The sequence below is a fragment of the Fistularia commersonii genome, chromosome 11 (genome assembly GCF_037954325.1).
Source record: "Fistularia commersonii isolate RoL2024-O1a breed Wild chromosome 11, RoL_Fcom_v1.0, whole genome shotgun sequence".
NCBI classification, from domain to species: Eukaryota; Metazoa; Chordata; class Actinopteri; order Syngnathiformes; family Fistulariidae; genus Fistularia; species Fistularia commersonii.
The window spans coordinates 7,251,221-7,270,221 of record NC_141294.1 but is presented as its reverse complement, the minus strand read 5'-3'; the positions used below and the strand labels follow the sequence as shown (position 1 = coordinate 7,270,221).

Genomic DNA, 19,001 nt, shown 5'->3' with positions numbered 1-19,001 from the left:
AAAAGACAAGAAATACTTTTTGTTCCACAGGTCTTTGAATCTTTGATTTTTAAATTTTTTTCTCCAGCAATCCCTTCATGACTTCTTACATCCCTTGCTTTCCCTTGTTGGTCATCTTTGCTTTTCAGAGGAAAATGATTGAGAGACGGATGGCAACTCTGAAACCCGATAGTTCTGAGAGTGAATCTGAGGAGGGAGCAACAACTCACCGGTCCCCCGCTGGTACCAGAGAACAAAATACTACCTACCTTTTTACTGATGACCCAACCTATTTTTACTAATTTCTCTACATTTACATCACACAATGAGCCTTTTTTCTAATTCACCAAGTTATCTTACTCATTCCATTACTCTGTTCAAAAAAATTGAAATCATATACTGACTGTATATAAGGAATCCTTGTACAGTTAGGCCCAGAAATATTTGGACAGTGACACAAGCTTTGTTATTTTAGCTGTTTACAAAAACATAATCAGGATACAATTTGTCACAGTCTGCTCTCCCTGCTGTTGATGCGTTAGTGGGTATGGCTGGATTCAAACCCAGTTGTCCCATGTGGCAGGCAGGAATGGTACCACAAGACCAACAGGATTCACAGTGAGGCTCGTGAGCAGATAATTGTCCACAGTTCTCAACAAGTGTGTTGGAGGGCGCGTTGAACTCACTGCAGTTGGCTCGGCTGACGGTACCAGCAGTGAGGAGCTGACGGGGTGAAGCTGACACAGTAGGTCGGGGCTGAGACGAGAAGCAGAGGTCGGAGTTGGGTCGATACCAGGGAAGCAATCCGGAAATAAACGCTGGAGAGTCAGGCATGAGAGTGAAGACAATCTGGCAAAAAGTGAGTGGAGTGAGGCTGCGTATAAGCTGGCTTGATTGGAGATGGTGAGCAGGTGGCAACAGCAGGTGAAAGCAGTGAAGCTGATGAGGGGTGTGGCTGAGCAACAGAGCAGGGGAGAGGGAGAGCAGACTGTGACACAATTATATAATAAATTGGCTTAAAGTGCAGACTCAGCTGTAATTTGAGAGTATTCACATCCAAATTGGAGCAAGGGTTTAGGAATTACATGCTTTAGGAATTCTAATACATGCTTTTTTTTCAAGGTACCAAAAGTAATTGGCCAATTGACTCAGAAGACTGCGAAAAAAACAACAAGGCAGTACCCTGCCCGTAACCTGTCTTCAATTAAGCAGTTAAACGGTCTGGAGTTGATTCCAGGTGTGGCATTTGGAAGCTGTTGCTGTTAGGAGTTTGGTACTTTCTGAGAAAAGAAAGAGTGCTCTGGTGAGCTTGGGAACTCAAGAAGGCCTTAATGTCCACAGAAGACAACAGTGGTGGATGATTGCAGAATCCTTTCCACGGTGACGAAAAATCCCTTTATAACATCCACTCAAGTGAAGAACACTCCAGGAAGAGTAGCTCTTATGAGAGTAAATACAACGGATTCACCACAAGGTGCAAACCATTAATCAGCCTCAACAAAATATTGAAAATTAACATTTTACTTTGGGTTATGTTTTTTTGTCCAATTATTTTTGAGCCCCTGAAATGAGGAGCGTTTGTATGAAAATAGTTAAAATTCCTACAAGTTTAATAATTTTTATTCAACCCCTTATATTAAACCTTAAGGGCTTAAGGGTCTGCACTTCAATTCCATTGTAGTTTTTTTGTTTTAAAGCCAATGTGGTGGCTGCAGAGGCCAAATCATGAAGATTGTGTCACTGCCTGAATATTTCTGGGCCTTGTCTAACATGTATGTATCCATGTCAAGTTCTATGTTAAATTTACTGAGAAAGTGATTGCTTTGTTGGATATAAACATATACACGTGCCTGAACATCTTTAAACACTCTACATGAACTAAATGATTTTAAGTATTCAAATACATTTTGAAAGTATTCAAAACATTGACATTCTTGACAAACATATTTAAAACTGTATTAAACTTTCCCACTTCTAGATGGAAGCGTTTCTGACATCTCTGCACACTTGACTCAAGTCATTCCATTCCAAGCCAGAAATTACTACAAGAGTATTTCAGAGAACAAGGAGATTGTCAAACTGGTGTCTGTCCTCAGCACCTCTATCAGCTCTACCAAGAAGGTATGCCTGTGTTCTAAACACAATTTGTATTGTGCATTTAAGGAATAACGCACCTGCCCACTTTTTAAATGATTTGCACTGCTACTACACTGCATCACCCCAAATTATTTTAATGTATTTTTGTCATGCCTATTGTAAATTATTGTGCAGGAGGTGATGCATGCTCTAGACCGTTTCAGTTGTTATCATCATATTTGGAGAAAGGACCGTGACCACACAATGCAGAGGTAGGATATTTTAAATTACTAATATGAATATTTTCCCATTAAAGCCCTATTTTCAGTCACTTAAGATGGTCCACTTTACTATGGGACTTGTGAATGTTCCAGATTCATCCAGGGCAATCTGTTGCTGTCAGACTTTGAGAGCCAGATTCTCTACTACCGAGATCTGCAGCTTGAAATAAATTCAGCGCCAGAGTTCATCACTGTAGGAGCTTTAGCCCTGTTCACAGGTTAGATTAATTTTTAGTCATCTTACACAACAGCTGAGATTGAGTCACATTCCTAGATTCCTAATGTTTTGTTTTTTTTTGGTCAGCTGAACTGAAGATGTCCCTCACTGCTGAAACGAAGGACTGGATGATGGATTTTGGACTCAACTGTAACAAGAAGTATCGTTTTGAGATGGAGCAGATCTTTGCCTTTACTGATGAATTAGGGAAAAAACTGAACCGTCAGATCAAAGACCTGGATGACATACGTGTTGCCATGGCAGCTCTGAAGGAGATCAGGGAGAACCAGATATCGATTGATTTTCAAATTGTCCCAATAGAGGTAAAGCACAGTTATTCCTTTTACACATAGTGCCTGACCAAGTATGTTTAAATTGTATTTAAATAAAGGTAAAATGACTATGAAAACATAGCTTCTCGATATTTTTATAATATTTATCAGTTTTATTAATACAAAATAGGAAGAGGTAATTATTTCTTGGCTGTTATATTATTTTCTATTATGACATTTTTAGTATTGAACAAATTATTACAGATACTGAAATAGAATTATTGTCTGCATCATGATCTACTCACAGGAGTCTTATGCCATGCTGCATAAATATGAGCTCTCAGTCGCAAAAGAAGAGGCAGACAAGGTGGATACATTGCGTTACACCTGGGAGAAGCTGCTGTCCAGGAGCACCGAGGTACAGAATGAGCTGGTTGCTCTGCAGCCCAACTTCCGAGGAGAACTTGTCAGCAACATTGCAGATTTCCAGGAAGAATGTCAACTGTTTTACAAAGACTATGGGAAGGTGAAAGTTACAAAACAAGCTCACAAAATGCATCACTGTTCAAAACTATATTATCTTCTGTTTTGTTATTGTTCAGTACTTCAAAGCGTTTCACTTCAATCAAACTTATAGGTTTCAGCCAGACACCGCTCTCTTTCTGAAATGAATGTGCTTTTTCCTGTCTCCTTAAGGATGGTCCAATGGTTGTTGGTTTAGCTCCTCAGGATGCCAGTGATAGACTCATCATGTTCCAAGTACGACTGAAACTGATCTTAACTCTAAGTTGGCCTGTTACTTGATTGATAAGGGTCACATTTTCTTTTCATTTAATTTTGTTTTGTTTCTCTCTAGAACCGATTTGATAACCTATTCAGAAAGTATATCACTTACACTGATGGAGAGAAGCTGTTTGGACTTCCTGTTACCCAGCATCCTCAGTTATTGGAAATAAGGAAACAGCTGGCTCTATTGCAGAAATTGTATGGTCTTTATAACAATGTTATAGAAACAGTCAGTGGTTACATTGATATTCTCTGGGCTGACATCCACATTGAGAGGATCAATAATGAGCTACTGGACTTTCAAACAAGGTGAAAACATTTATATACCACAATCCAAAGTGTATTAAACTGAAAGTTTTAATCATCATAACCTATGTTGTGATGAGATGAGCTAAAATGCCACAGAAAAGGGATCAGTGGGAATCTTTAATTAGGATTACGCAGCTCTTCTGTGTTATGCAGTTGACCTTCACCCAGTAAACAATGGCAGGGTAAAGTTGATAAAGGGTTAGGCCTCTGACTCTTTACTGAATCACAGAGAAGAAAGAGGGGGTTACTTTCTTGTCTTCCTGTAAGAAGGCTGGCAAAAAGGAGATTTTCTCTCAAAACATTGTCTATCCCTTAATATCAAATATATGATTTTATAGTGATCTATACTGCCTTGAAAGGAGTACAATTTACAGGTTTTCAGTTGGAGTTTACACTCTGTAGTTTCCCCCAGTTTGTTTTCTCCATCTAGTCAGAACCGTCCTGAAAGTTGCTGCTTTTGTAGGAGTTCAACGCCTCTACTTTTTCTGCCACTTCTATATTCAGAAGTATTGCAAAGGACTAACACAACAATGATCATGCTGAAAAGGTGTATCCTTTTTTTAGCCTTTTTATTGGCCTGTGAAATAAACCTCTTTACTCTCACGTTCGTCTCTACTCCAAAGATGTCGCAAGTTGCCCCGCGCTCTAAAAGAATGGCAAGCCTTCCTGGACCTGAAGAAAACAATCGAGGAATTCAGCGAGTGCTGTCCCCTGTTGGAGCTCATGACCAACAAGGCTATGATGACGCGCCACTGGAAGAGAATTACTGAGGTGGGTGAAACAAGCTGCCTGAAAGGAAGCAACTGGATAAAGCCCTTGTTTAACAAATAAATCTTATCTGATTCTCTGAGCAGGTTACTGGACATGCCTTTGAGGTGGAGACTGAAACCTTTAAGCTTCGCAATATTATGGAGGCTCCTCTTCTCAAGAATAAAGAAGAGATTGAAGTAAGAATAGATGACGGGGTCTAACCAAGTGTGCCGAAGGAATTTCACTGCATGGAGTACAATGAAAGAAGAAAAGTTCTGGTTCTTGATTTTGTTTTAGATTATGTTCATAAATGATTCTTTCTCAACACTGACATACTTTTCTTTCTTTCTTTCTTTCTTTCTTTCTTTCTTTCTTTCTTTCTTTCTTTCTTTCTTTCTTTCTTTCTTTCTTTCTTTCTTTCTTTCTTTCTTTCTTTCTTTCTTTCTACTAAATCGGCTTTCAAAAATAAAAATAGTTGTAAAAATTAACAATAATAACTTCTTGCAGGTTTATTGTGCCTTTTTCATTATGTGTACAGGATGACAAGAAAATAGGTTTTTGGTGATGTTATTGATGATAACACTTCATTTACGGCTGAAAAGATAAAATAAGTATTTTATATTGAATGCATAACAACATAGTTATATAACATAGCATATAACATAGTTGAAATGCAAATTTTATTTTAAAAATGAACATGTTATTTTCCCTTTGACTGCTTTGACAATTTGTTGTTGTTTCCAATATAGGATATTTGCATCAGTGCAGTAAAAGAGAGGGATATTGAGCAGAAGTTAAAACAGGTGATTGCGGAATGGGACAACAAGACTTTCACATTTGCAAACTTTAAGACTCGAGGGGAACTGTTGCTGAGAGGTGACAGCACATCAGAGATTATCACCAACATGGAGGACAGTCTGATGATTTTGGGATCCCTTATGAGCAATAGGTATGCCGGTGTATATTTTGATTATTATCAGAATTGGACCATTTCCCTGCTCGGATATACATGCTGATAGACTCTAACTTATTTTGCAGGTACAACACTCCATTTAAAGCCCAGATCCAGAAATGGGTCCTGAATCTTTCGAATACCACTGATATTATAGAAAACTGGATGACTGTCCAGAATCTCTGGATCTACCTGGAGGCTGTGTTTGTTGGTGGAGACATTGCTAAACAGCTGCCAAAGGTAGATTAAATTGAATTTTATTGCATTGATAAATAGGCTAAGTGGCATCGTGTATATAGATCCTGTAATTGAACCTAGCCAGTCAATCATGTAAACATCAACTATTAACGTAAAGTGAACGACTATATTACATTTACGTGAAGGTGTCAACTGAGCCGGTTCATTTGCCACCAGTTATTGAAGCACTCAAAACAGTCATTTTCAATCTTCTACCCACTAAAATTGTTAAAATTACAACATTACCTTAAGGAAGCAAAGCGTTTCTCAAACATTGACAAGTCGTGGGTGAAGATCATGATGCGAGCCCATGAGATGCCCAACGTCATACAGTCATGTGTTGGAGATGAGATAATGGGACAGCTGCTTCCTCACCTTCTAGAACAGCTGGAGATCTGCCAAAAATCTCTCACAGGGCAAGTAACAACTAAACTCAGACAATTCCAAGTTTTGAAATTAGACAGCATCTGAAACTGTTTCTCTTAAAAACAAAAATCCATTTCTCTGTCTTGGTTTCACAAGTGTTCTTGTTTACCTGGGGCTTCTTTTTCAAATGAATATTGCATGTTAAAATATCATTATGCTCTTGCACAGGTATCTTGAAAAGAAGCGCCTTCTGTTTCCCCGTTTCTTTTTCGTCTCTGACCCAGCCCTGCTGGAGATCCTGGGACAGGCTTCTGACTCACACACGATCCAGGCCCATCTTCTCAATGTCTTTGATAACATCAAATGTGTCCGCTTTCATGAAAAGGTAATGATTTATTTGTATCTTCGACGTAACAGTCATATCCGGTCAAGGGTTTTTCAGTATTGAACTAAGTGGTACATAACTTTAGTGGTTGTATCTTAACAAATATTAAAGTGGTTACTTGTCATATCTTTTCCTGTGGAAAAAAAAAATCAGTTTTTATTAGTGAAACCCTTCCACAGATATATGATCGAATCCTGGCCATCTCATCCCGGGAGGGGGAAACTGTGGAACTGGAGCGTCCTGTCACAGCAGAAGGGAACGTAGAGGTGTGGCTCAATGCGCTGCTTAAAGAATCACAACGTTCCTTGCACATGGTCATCCGTCAGGCTGTCCAGACAATACAGGATTCTGGTTTCCAGCTGATCGACTTCCTCAACTCTTTTCCCGCTCAGGTAATAATGTTTCTATGTCCATTAAACAAGTAAGGCCATAGTCATATCAAGTAATCACATTGCTGCGTGAATTAGTCATCCTAGTCATTTTTTAAGGTTAGAGGCTTCCAATTGACTACTGCATGTTTCTGGAGTGCAGTCAGTGTGACAGTGAAATCCTTGTCGATTTAGGTGGGCCTACTAGGTATACAGATGATATGGACTCGGGACTCTGAGGAGGCCCTGACCAATGCACGATATGATCGTCGTATTATGGCCAAAACCAACCAGCATTTCCTCGAACTGCTCAACACACTCATAGATATGACCACACAAGACCTGAGCGCTGTGGAGAGAACCAAGTATGAGACTCTCATCACCATTCATGTTCACCAGAGGGACATATTTGATGACTTGGTGAGTTTTATATTGTATGTTTCAGTGGAGACTGAAAATAAATTTGTTGCCAGTCTGGTTACAGATGTACATGATATGTTCACCAGCTTTTAAATTTCCAACACTCCTGGCTTGGAGTATCTGCCCATAGTCTGCTGTACTCTTTTACCTCTGTGACAATTTTCCCATAAGATTTGCTCTTATCCCCATCTTGTTCTCCCTTGTTCAACCTTTAGTTTAGTCTACTCATTACAATTTCTTACTGCTTCCTTTTTTTTCAGTACTTTGCCCCATTCCCACTGTTTATTCTCATTTATGTCATTGAATGCCCTAATGTACCCTTTTTCACATCTCATTTCTTCCTTTCCCTCCTCATTTTCCATGTTTCATCTGGTCTCTCCGTCCTTTTCGTCAGTGTCGACTGCATGTCAAAACCCCCAATGACTTTGAGTGGTTGAGGCAGTGCCGTTTTTACTTCAATGAAGACTCAGACAAGATGATAATCAGCATCACAGACGTGGGTTTTGTCTACCAGAATGAATTTTTGGGCTGCACTGAGAGGCTTGTCATCACGCCATTGACAGACAGGTAGGGACATACATACAGTTTCCCAATAGTATCTATGAATGAGACTAACAGAAACCTAATAGAACTGAGGCTGCAGTTCCATCAAGGTGTATATATATGATTTTAAAAACACAAAAATTACAATAAATCTATTAGTATTTTTCATCAATGACATTACTAGTTATATAATGGAAGGAAAATGTATTCAACATGTATTCAAAGATAGAACCCATCCCACCGTCAGGGTCGGTAATTGCATTAACTCTATTGCTGATGCTTTAATAAATGGAATCTGAGGGTCAAAAGGAAGTAAAAAAAACTAAGTCGTCAGAAAATAAATTATTCATACCAAGGCTCTTAAATTCACATTTTGTTTGCGTCTGCAAATATTCACATTGCAGATGCTACATCACCCTTGCCCAGGCGCTCAACATGAGTATGGGTGGAGCCCCTGCAGGTCCTGCAGGAACAGGTAAGGCAATAAGAAAATAATTGCCCCATACACCAGTGAAGCACCAATACAAATATGAAATCAACAATATATTCATTAACTGTTACTTTATAAGCTCATACACCCAGCATACACACTGGCCAGTACTATTATTAAACTTTAACCAAACTGATGTCAGTCTTATTTTTTTCTAATAGAATATCATCTAAGTTGGGAGAGTCAAATAACTTTCTGATAGTAAATTGTCTTACAGGGCTATCTTGATCATTTATTTTTTGAAACCACAGGAACGGAGGTAATTGTAATTAGATATAGACAGTCATCTCATCTCTCATCATCATCAACTGATGTACTTGCTCAGGGAATTTGGGGGTTCAGTCAGTCTAAGAAATCTTCTAAGAAACTTCTGACATTTGTTTTCAGGCAAGACGGAAACTACAAAGGACATGGGTCGCTGTCTGGGAAAGTATGTTGTGGTCTTCAACTGTTCTGATCAGATGGACTTCAGGGGCCTGGGAAGAATATTTAAAGGTATTTGACGTGGACTAAAAGATGATCATTCAAACTAGCTAAAGAGGAATACATTAATTCACACCCAAATAATTACAAAATTGCATGTGTGTTATTACTAGGTTTGGCTCAGTCTGGTTCGTGGGGTTGCTTTGATGAGTTCAACCGCATCGACCTACCTGTCCTGTCAGTGGCGGCCCAGCAGATTGCCATTGTGCTCACATGCAAGAAAGAACGCCGCAAAAACTTCGTCTTTACTGACGGAGACAGTGTGGACATGAATCCAGAATTTGGCCTTTTTATAACTATGGTCTGTCTGACAATTGTACTTTGGAGTCTAATTAGTTTCAAGTCATAGAGGGGTTTGTCCTTTTAAGAGTCAGAAATTGTCTCAATAATTGATCATTTCTATTAGCGTAAGCCCTGTGATCAGTTTCACACGTGATAATACATGTGTGGAAGTTCCACGTAATTATTTTCATTCACACAAAAACAATTTCAACTTGTTAAAGTTAAAACAACTTCAAAAGTGCATATGTGAAATTGCAGAACAACACTGAAGCACAGTTAACAGTTGATAAAACTGTGCACTGTGCAAACTATGTGCAAATGCTTTTCTTTGCATTCATATAAATTGTAAACAGACGATTACCCATGCGTGCACCATAAATTATATACATACATATATATATAGATATGTATGTGTATGCATACCTCCATTTTGTATTCATCTTGTACCCTCACGCAAATTATTTTATTGAAAAAAAGCTGTTTTTCCTCCTGGATTCACAGAACCCAGGTTACGCAGGGCGCCAGGAACTTCCCGAGAACCTGAAGATTAACTTTCGCACTGTGGCCATGATGGTTCCTGACCGTCAAATAATTATCAGGGTAAAACTTGCCAGCTGCGGGTTCATAGATAACATTGAGCTGGCCCGCAAATTCTTCACTCTCTACAAGTTATGCGAGGAGCAGCTCTCCAAACAGGTAAGAGTGGACAAAATCTAAAATCTGACATTGTCGAATATGCCATCACTTCTAGATTTACATTCAAAGACATGCACTTTTGACATTTCAATTCTTTATTATCAGAAGGATGAAATAGTCATTATAAAATGATAAAACCAAGCTTTTCGTCATCAAACCTTTATTTTAAATTTCTTTTTAAGGTGACACTTATTAGAAAACTTATTTGACAATCTGTCAATTATTTAATTACAAATCTTTATATTGAAGTGAAAAACCCACATTGGGGGAAAATGCCTTGTAAGTGGAATTCAAAGGATAACTTGTAGTATAGATAATTAAAGCCCCCCTTTCGATTTGATATAAAAAATAGTGTGTAAATAGTGATAAAACATTAGTTATACACAATCTCTGATAACTCATCCATACCAGTACATCTTTACTAAAGTGAATCTTACGGCAAGTGTGAATATGCAGGTTCACTATGACTTTGGCCTCCGAAACATCTTATCAGTGCTGCGAACCCTGGGAGCAGCCAAAAGAGCCAATCCCAGTGACACCGAGTCCACCATTGTCATGAGGGTCCTCCGGGATATGAACCTCTCCAAACTGGTCAGTCTCATGAATATCCTGCTCATGCACACCATCATGACTATGCACAATGTTTTGTACAGCGAGCCCCAGATTCGTAATGGCAATCAAATGAACATTCCTCAACATGTGTTTTTAGATTGACGAGGATGAACCACTCTTCCTCAGCTTGATTGAAGACCTTTTCCCAGGCATCATGCTTGACAAAGCAGGCTACCCGGAACTGGAGATTGCCATTGACAAACAGGTGAGATGGATGCCTTTTGCAGAAGAGATACCAAAATTGCAGAAAAATACAACATCATAGAGGGATGAGAAAGATACTATATCAAGTGAAGAGGTACTTCTGCTAGCACTGTACTAGCATCCTCTCAGTCAGGTATCAGCTTGAATGCATTTAATCTTGTATGTGACTCTGGATGCTTCATCAGTCAAAAATCGTCAACTTGTGCTGTAGTACTTTGACCTCATGGCAACACATTGTAGCTCTATATCTATTACTTTTCTTTCTAAGGTGGACCGGGCAGATTTGATTAGCCATCCTTCCTGGAAGCTGAAGCTCATCCAGCTGTTTGAGACTCAGAGGGTCCGACACGGAATGATGACCCTGGGGCCCAGTGGGGCTGGAAAGACCACCTGTATACATACACTGATAAAAGCCATGACCGGTAATACTTGTTAAGAGATTGTTCATTTCTGTATTTCAATTGATTTGCCTTTGTCGACATTGTGAAACTAGTATCAATACCTTCCCAGAGTGTGGTCAAGCTCACAGAGAAATGCGCATGAATCCAAAAGCCATCACGTCACCTCAGATGTTTGGACGACTTGATGTGGCTACAAATGACTGGACTGATGGCATCTTCTCTACACTCTGGAGAAAAACACTGAGGGCAAAGAAAGGTCAGGAATGAGCATTATATCCTATCTGGATGTACAATTGATAAGATTTCCATGGAAGTTACAGGACATGTTTTTTTAGAATTATTTGTGTTAGCTACTATCAATTCGACATGGGTTATCTTGCTTTAAATGTTGTTTACTGTGTCTGTGAATTTCAGAGCACAGATGTTGGACTGCTGCACAAAACAACAAATAAAATACATTTTGAGAAATATTTTGAAAATGCAAATAAATTATCATATTTACAAAGCTAAAATCAAGCCCATACATTTGTAACTGTATGTTATTTAATATCTTTTATATTATTTGTCACGACTTCTCGGGTCCCCGGTCCAGCTGAACAGCAATCTGGAACGCCGCTAAACAAAGACGCGTTAGAAGAAGAAGCTTATGTTGTCTTCAACTCGGCTTTGTATAGCAACGTTCCAGATTGCTGTTCAGCTGGCCAGGGGACCCGAATAGTCGTGACATTATTCCTGTCTTTTCTCATTTTGAAGTTAGTTTTTCTCAGCAAATGAAAAAGTAGGTGATTTATGCCATTTCCAACAACAGTTCCATTTAATTCACAAATCTGGCGTACCTCAATTTCTTGAAGCCATGACCTAAACATTTGAAATGTCTGGTCATTTAGTTATTGGTCTGGTCATAGAAGTTATTGTTGGAGAAATGTAGATGATTCAGACTCAACCAAATTGCTTCTGAGTGAAATGACTTACATGGTAGTACAACCCTTTGGAAAATACAGTATGCTGTGCAAATACATAATAGCAAGGATATTATTATTTTAATATAACATACACAAGGATCTGTCTTTCAGGAGAGCATATCTGGATAGTTCTTGATGGACCAGTCGATGCCATTTGGATTGAGAACCTCAACTCAGTTTTAGATGACAACAGAACCCTTACTCTGGCAAATGGAGACCGAATACCCATGGCCCCCAACTGTAAGGTGGTTTTTGAGCCACATAACATTGACAATGCTTCCCCAGCGACTGTCTCACGTAATGGAATGGTGTTTATGAGTTCCTCCGTGCTGAACTGGAGCCCCATACTGGAGGTGAATAAATTTGATGAAAATCAGATTTTTTTTTCATCAAACAGACCTTAAAAATTGTGGTGCTTGTGCTGGTTTTTAAAATATTTTTTTTCATTAGTTCTGAGCTAAATATCTGAAAATACATACTCTGTGCAAATTCCCCCCAAAACTCCTGAAAAAAATCAAGATTGAATTCTTAATTGTTTATAAATAGACCTAGTGACTCCTATGATCAGGTTGTACTGCAGCATGGTACTTCAAATCACTTTGGATATCAGCTATAAATGACTCAGCTGTATTTATGCTCATGTTGTACTAAATCAATGGTTTCAGGGCTGGTTGAAGAAACGCTCCCCACAGGAGGCTGAGGTGTTGAGGAAACTCTTCTCCTCTTCATTCTCCGAGCTTTACCGCTTCAGTGTCCAGTCACTTGAGTTTAAAATGGATCTGCTGGAGGCCTTTGTCATCATGCAGTGCATCAACATGCTACAGGGACTCATACCACCAAAAGTAAGAATCTCTGCATCTTTCTGACTGGGAAAACTTCTAAAAAGTGTGAATTTTTAGCCTAGACTCCTCCCAAATACATATTTTTGAAATTCTTTTCTTCTTGTTTTTGTCATGACTGTAATGACGCTACTTTTTTATAATAACAATCAAGATCGGATCCAAATACCATGATTTTTTTCTTTACTTTTGTACTGCTTTCTCCTCGGCGTGGCTCTTTTTATCATATTTTGACTATTACACTTTGACTCCACAGGAACAGTGTAGTGACTTACCTGGAGAGCACTTAGAACGGCTTTATGTTTTTGCTCTCATGTGGAGCACTGGCGCTGTACTTGAACTGGATAACAGGAGAAAGATGGAGATTTGGCTGAGACAGAACAGCAATATCCATCTAAATTTGCCAGACACTCCCCTTGACAGCGAGGACACCATATTTGATTACTACGTCACAACAGAGGGTAAGCATGAATATGTTCTTAAATACTATAAATGCAGTCAAAATGAAACTTAATGGGATGACAGAGTTCTCTGATATTATTTTTCATTTTTCACAGGAATATGAAGTTCATTTTGTGCTTTTCTATACATTAGTATTTATGCCTGTACTATGTTCTACCAGGTCAGTGGGCTCATTGGAGCACAAGAGTGGAAGAGTTCCATTATCCATCAGATGTAGCTCCAGAGTACAACTCCATCTTGGTTCCCAATGTGGACAATGTTAGAACAGACTTCCTAATTCAGACCATCGCCAAGCAGGGCAAGGTAATGTTTGCTTTCAATTCATGTTTACTTTGTATTTGTCTTCTTTTCAATTTACAACAACTTTTATAAAAATGCATGCTCCTTTAGGCAGTTTTGCTGATTGGAGAGCAAGGAACTGCCAAGACTGTTATGATCAAAGGCTACATGTCCAAGTATAGTCGGGAGACCCACATGGGCAAGAGTCTCAATTTCTCCTCTGCGACAACACCACTCATGTTCCAGGTAATACTTTTGTTTATTTCATTTAGGTTTAGAGGTTGAAAGGTATTGACGTTTCGCATGTGCTTTAACTTGTGTGTATAAAATGTGCATGTGTGTGTGACAGAGAGAGACGTTGCTTTAGATACTCCAATATATGCACCAAATATTAATATTGGTTGGGCTCTTCAGGTTAGACTAAAAAAAAAATAATAATATCGATACTTAACAGACATTGATATATATCGATCACTGATTGTTCAGACAGATAAAGCCAAAGAGGGACATTTATCTCCATCTTTCATATGACTGTTCTCTACACTGATAAGGCTGTCACGCATTATTATGCTGTAGTAGTACATCAGTAGATCTGGTCATTCTCTTTTTGTCTGCTATAATTCATGTTGTTTTCATCCTCACTCCATGCGCAGTCACATTTTATCTCTGCATACATTGTTTTGATTTTAGAGAACAGTGGAGAGCTATGTGGACAAGAGGATGGGAGCCACCTATGGGCCCCTTGCTGGGAAAAAAATGACAATTTTCATCGATGATATAAACATGCCTGTCATTAATGAGTGGGGAGACCAGGTTTGGGATCAATGTTAAGCTGATGAAAACAAAAAAAGAATTACATGTTGTCATTTTAGTTTATTATTCTGTCATATAACAATTCTCTTCTGTTTTCTATAAAACAATTTATATTTTTGATTTTACACACCACTTTGATCTGGTTAAAAATAAAAAATCCTTTCAATATTTCCCAATTGGCAGGTGACAAATGAGATTGTCCGTCAGCTGATGGAGCAGAATGGGTTCTTTAATCTGGAAAAACCTGGAGAGTTCACCAACATTGTTGATGTTCAGTTCCTGGCCGCTATGATCCATCCAGGTGGAGGACGCAATGACATTCCTCAGAGACTGAAAAGACAGTTCTCTATTTTTAACTGCACCCTACCCTCCAATGCCTCCATAGAAAGGATATTTGGTCAGTAAAAGCACTGTGAAAAAACATAGAATCTATAACCGGTTGTAATACACTGTTGTATTTATCTTAAGAATCTCTACTAATCACCAAAAGGATTATCATGATATCATACTTATATATGACTTAAATATTGGAGCTTGTTGACTAGAACTTGTTTTAAATTAACAATTATGTCTACATTCAGGTGTGATAGGTGAAGGGCACTTCTGCACACGTCGTGGTTTTTCCAATGAGGTGCGAAAAACAATACCCTGTCTGGTGTCTGTGACCCTTCGTCTCTGGCAGATGACCAAGGTTAAGATGCTTCCAACTCCTGCCAACTTCCACTACATCTTTAACCTCAGAGATCTCTCGAGGGTCTGGCAAGGCATGCTCAATACCAGTGCTGAAGTGGTCAACTCCACTGAGGTGAGGAAATAAACATACAAGCAGATTGTAATGTTTCAGACAACCAGCTCAGGTTAAATCTCGCCTCTCGCTGGGACTGGCTTCAGATCCAACTCTTCGTCCTGGTTAAGCAGTATCAACAATGAATGATTGAATCAGCTAATGCAAATGTATTTCCCAGACACTAGATTTTGAAATATATATACTTTTTTTTTCATATTGTATTGAATAACTGGATTGTTTTACTTCTTAGAACAAGCTGCGTTAATAAATGTACACTTTGCAGTAGTGTTACTGGAGTATTTTTATCGACGTATGCATCAGTACATAAAGACACTGAAGTGCTCCAATACTATTCAAAGGATTGAGGTTTCAGAGGGATTGATGTCCCCACTTAAGCATATATACTCAAGTGAAGTTGATTATTTGATTTGAATGTGTTCTTTTCATTTTTTTTTTCTTTTCTGCTTTCAAACATAATGTACAAAGTTTAATATTAAGTGCTGTAACTTAATTTTTTTCAATCTGTAAAAACCGTGCCTGTGGCCTCATGCATTGACTGTATGTACCAAAATCATCTGTCACTTTGCACCTTTTGGCACTCTTCCTGTTGATAACATATCTAGGAACTTAAAAATTATAAAATGTTCTCATCATCTATAATTATTTAGTGCCTTCCATTGACTGGTATCCCAAGACCTGAAACCAAATATTGACAATGTGGCCAGGTTCAGTTAGGAGCTACACAAACTGCTTTAACGGCAGCAATAACTTTAAATGTCTTTCTTCAGGTACTGCTCGCCCTGTGGAAGCATGAGTGTAAACGTGTAATAGCTGACAGATTTACTTTGCCTGAGGAGGTAGAGTGGTTTGACCAGTCATTGGCAAAAGTGGTGGAGGAGATGCTGGGTGTGGAGCACAAGAAGATAGTTGACTATGGAGTGGACAGATACTTTGTTGATTTTCTTCGAGATGCTCCTGAGGCTACAGGTAATGTTCAGTCAATAGTCAGAAGAATCAGTGAAAGATAGGAACACTGTTTATGGTCAACTGTAGTGTCATTTAGTCTCAATATTTTAGTCAGTCTTTTATTAGAATATGCTCTTTTCACAGGAGAGGAGCCAGAAGATTCTGACTTCGATTTGCCCAAAGTATATGAGCCCATCGAATCTTTCGACATTTTGAAAGGCCGTCTGAATATGTTCCTTAGCCATTACAACGAGAGTATCAGGGGTACTGGCATGGACATGGTCTTCTTTCAGGATGCAATGATACACCTTGTCAAGGTGATTTAGCGATACTCATCTAGAATTCATAGAATATCATAGCTACCTCAGAAGTGTGGGGTCATTTTTCAATTTGTGGGAATTCAGACCTTTATTAAATATCGTATATTTTCCACTTAAAGCACTCAGATGTGCTTCAGACAGTTTTAATCCATTACTTGGTTGCATTTGCGAACCCAAATGCACTGTGGACAGCAAAGTAAGCATTTAATTGCGCAGGGAAAAACGTTTCCACACTGTACAGATGACAAACACTTTGAACACACTTTTTTCTTTCTTTGCTACACATAAACTTTCACATGCAAACAAGCTCTGTATTTATGTTTAGGTATCGAGGATAATACGTACACCTGGGGGTAATGCCTTGCTGGTTGGTGTCGGGGGATCAGGCAAACAGAGCCTGACCAGACTTGCTTCATTCATTGCTGGATACAAAATTTTCCAGATCACACTGACACGGTAATTCTCACACTGGTAGTATCGGGCAATTTTCTGTGCAATGGGTTGTGGAGGATTATGGGTGTCTTGGAGCACACACACTCACACATAGCTTTTTTTTTTTTTTAATCTGTTTGTCATTTTTATTTATTCATTCATTCTACTTTTCTAGCTCTTATAACATAGCCAACCTGATGGATGACCTGAAAGGACTGTACAGGACAGCAGGACAGCAAGGGAGAGGCATAAGTTTCATTTTCACTGACAATGAAATCAAAGATGAGTCCTACCTGGAGTATTTGAACAATGTCTTGTCATCTGGAGAGGTGAGGAGAAAGTGCCAAATATATTGCAAAAGAAATTTAAGCATTTTTGTATCTCTGAATTAAGTGGTTAAATATTTTTGTGTATTGAAAGGCGATCATCATGTTGTGTTTTTCTTTAAAAAATAATTTAAAGATTCAAAATGTGAAATATAAAAAAACAAAGTAATAAAAGTTTTCCAGACTTCAGCAACACAAATCCATGTGGTTTTACATCCATCCTCAGGTGTCCAACTTGTTTGCTCGAGATGAACTAGATGACATCTTCAGTGATCTCATCCCTGTTATGAAGAGGGAGTTTCCAAGGCGACCGCCAACCAATGAAAATCTCTTTGAGTACTTCATGTCAAGAGTCAGACATAATCTACATGTTGTTTTGTGCTTCTCGCCTGTTGGGGAAAAGTTCCGCAACCGAGCATTAAAATTCCCAGCACTGATATCTGGTTGCACCATGGACTGGTTTAGTCGCTGGCCAAAAGATGCACTCGTTGCAGGTATAATAGCTTTCTTAAATCTGCAGTATTCATCTTTTGCTCCCTCAGGATTTTAATTGTGAGCATGGTAATTTTTTTCCAAAAACAAATAACTAAAATCCATTATTTACTGACTCTCTTTTCGGAGTCAGTCTGATCCACGATGCGGACGTTTTAGTAACAGTTCAAGAAAACGTATGTGCAACTATTGGGTGTTGGTAAGGATGTACTGTTCTCTCTTTCTCATCCTTCACATCTTCAGTGTCTGAGCATTTCCTTTCTGCCTATGATATTGACTGCTCTGTCCAAGTGAAAAGCGAGGTTGTTCAGTGTATGGGCTCCTTCCAGGATGGTGTGGCAGAAAAGTGTGTGGACTACTTCCAGAGGTACAGTATTTCATAGAGCCTTATTCAGATTTCATGGTGTGCTGGTGCAATTAATTATGGGAAGAAAAGAAATTTGGTATGAAATTGAAAAAATGTAATCTCCTTCGGATTTAGATACAGACGGCCCACCCATGTTACACCCAAGTCCTATCTGTCCTTCATCCAGGGCTACAAGAGCATCTATAGAGAAAAAAGGTCTGAAGTCCAGACCCTGGCTAACAGGTAATAATCAAATAAGATTGAATTTTTGGTATTGAAATCCACGCTTTGCCCTGCAAAACAATCCATTCAGATTGGTTAGCTGTGTGCCTAATGGCAGATATATTATACTGATGAACTTTACCGGTACTTGTTTGGTGCTTGTTGTTTGTTCATATGAATGCTACAACTCATTGTTATTGTTGTCATTAATATAGTTCAGTGTGGCTACTTGAGCTACAGACACAGCGTAGTTATGGTGGTATTGATCACCCCTCTCACTTTTTTCAATTAAATTTGTATTTTTCATCTTAATGTTTCAAGGATACTGTGTTTTTCTCACCAAAAATGGGCTTTGTTGGAATTCATTTGAAATGTCATGTAGATCGTCTGACAAGTCCAGCCTGTAGTACAATCAAACTCGGATCTTGGCGCAGGCCGTAAAGAACCAGGCCAAACATTGCATTGCACAGTGCTCACTCAAATATAATGAACTGATGTTTTCAGAATGAACACAGGTCTCCAGAAACTGAAGGAAGCATCTGAGTCTGTAGCAGCGCTCAGCAAGGAATTAGAGGTGAAAGAGAAAGAGCTGCAAGTTGCAAATGACAAGGCTGATATGGTAAGTTTGTAGCTTCACTGTATCATG

At 38.8% G+C, this 19,001-nt stretch overlaps 1 protein-coding gene across 1 annotated transcript in view; it reads left to right on the top strand.

Annotated features, from left to right (window-relative positions):
• LOC147229342 (dynein axonemal heavy chain 5-like) overlaps positions 1–19,001 on the top strand; it is a 50,708-nt gene that overhangs the window by 15,896 nt on the left and 15,811 nt on the right. The window contains exons 24-64 of the mRNA XM_086154769.1: positions 129–222; positions 1,958–2,100; positions 2,251–2,327; positions 2,430–2,554; positions 2,641–2,876; positions 3,133–3,351; positions 3,522–3,584; positions 3,682–3,920; positions 4,544–4,691; positions 4,775–4,867; positions 5,420–5,619; positions 5,709–5,862; positions 6,112–6,275; positions 6,454–6,610; positions 6,790–7,002; positions 7,174–7,398; positions 7,793–7,965; positions 8,346–8,416; positions 8,819–8,926; positions 9,028–9,215; positions 9,698–9,892; positions 10,349–10,483; positions 10,602–10,709; positions 10,977–11,130; positions 11,219–11,365; positions 12,183–12,424; positions 12,737–12,913; positions 13,167–13,371; positions 13,533–13,675; positions 13,763–13,897; positions 14,342–14,464; positions 14,648–14,861; positions 15,046–15,269; positions 16,040–16,238; positions 16,362–16,534; positions 16,863–16,993; positions 17,145–17,298; positions 17,522–17,789; positions 18,031–18,154; positions 18,269–18,376; positions 18,860–18,974. Coding sequence (XP_086010895.1) covers positions 129–222; positions 1,958–2,100; positions 2,251–2,327; positions 2,430–2,554; positions 2,641–2,876; positions 3,133–3,351; positions 3,522–3,584; positions 3,682–3,920; positions 4,544–4,691; positions 4,775–4,867; positions 5,420–5,619; positions 5,709–5,862; positions 6,112–6,275; positions 6,454–6,610; positions 6,790–7,002; positions 7,174–7,398; positions 7,793–7,965; positions 8,346–8,416; positions 8,819–8,926; positions 9,028–9,215; positions 9,698–9,892; positions 10,349–10,483; positions 10,602–10,709; positions 10,977–11,130; positions 11,219–11,365; positions 12,183–12,424; positions 12,737–12,913; positions 13,167–13,371; positions 13,533–13,675; positions 13,763–13,897; positions 14,342–14,464; positions 14,648–14,861; positions 15,046–15,269; positions 16,040–16,238; positions 16,362–16,534; positions 16,863–16,993; positions 17,145–17,298; positions 17,522–17,789; positions 18,031–18,154; positions 18,269–18,376; positions 18,860–18,974 — 6,564 coding nt within the window. The remainder of the gene's footprint in view (positions 1–128; positions 223–1,957; positions 2,101–2,250; positions 2,328–2,429; positions 2,555–2,640; positions 2,877–3,132; positions 3,352–3,521; positions 3,585–3,681; positions 3,921–4,543; positions 4,692–4,774; positions 4,868–5,419; positions 5,620–5,708; positions 5,863–6,111; positions 6,276–6,453; positions 6,611–6,789; positions 7,003–7,173; positions 7,399–7,792; positions 7,966–8,345; positions 8,417–8,818; positions 8,927–9,027; positions 9,216–9,697; positions 9,893–10,348; positions 10,484–10,601; positions 10,710–10,976; positions 11,131–11,218; positions 11,366–12,182; positions 12,425–12,736; positions 12,914–13,166; positions 13,372–13,532; positions 13,676–13,762; positions 13,898–14,341; positions 14,465–14,647; positions 14,862–15,045; positions 15,270–16,039; positions 16,239–16,361; positions 16,535–16,862; positions 16,994–17,144; positions 17,299–17,521; positions 17,790–18,030; positions 18,155–18,268; positions 18,377–18,859; positions 18,975–19,001) is intronic.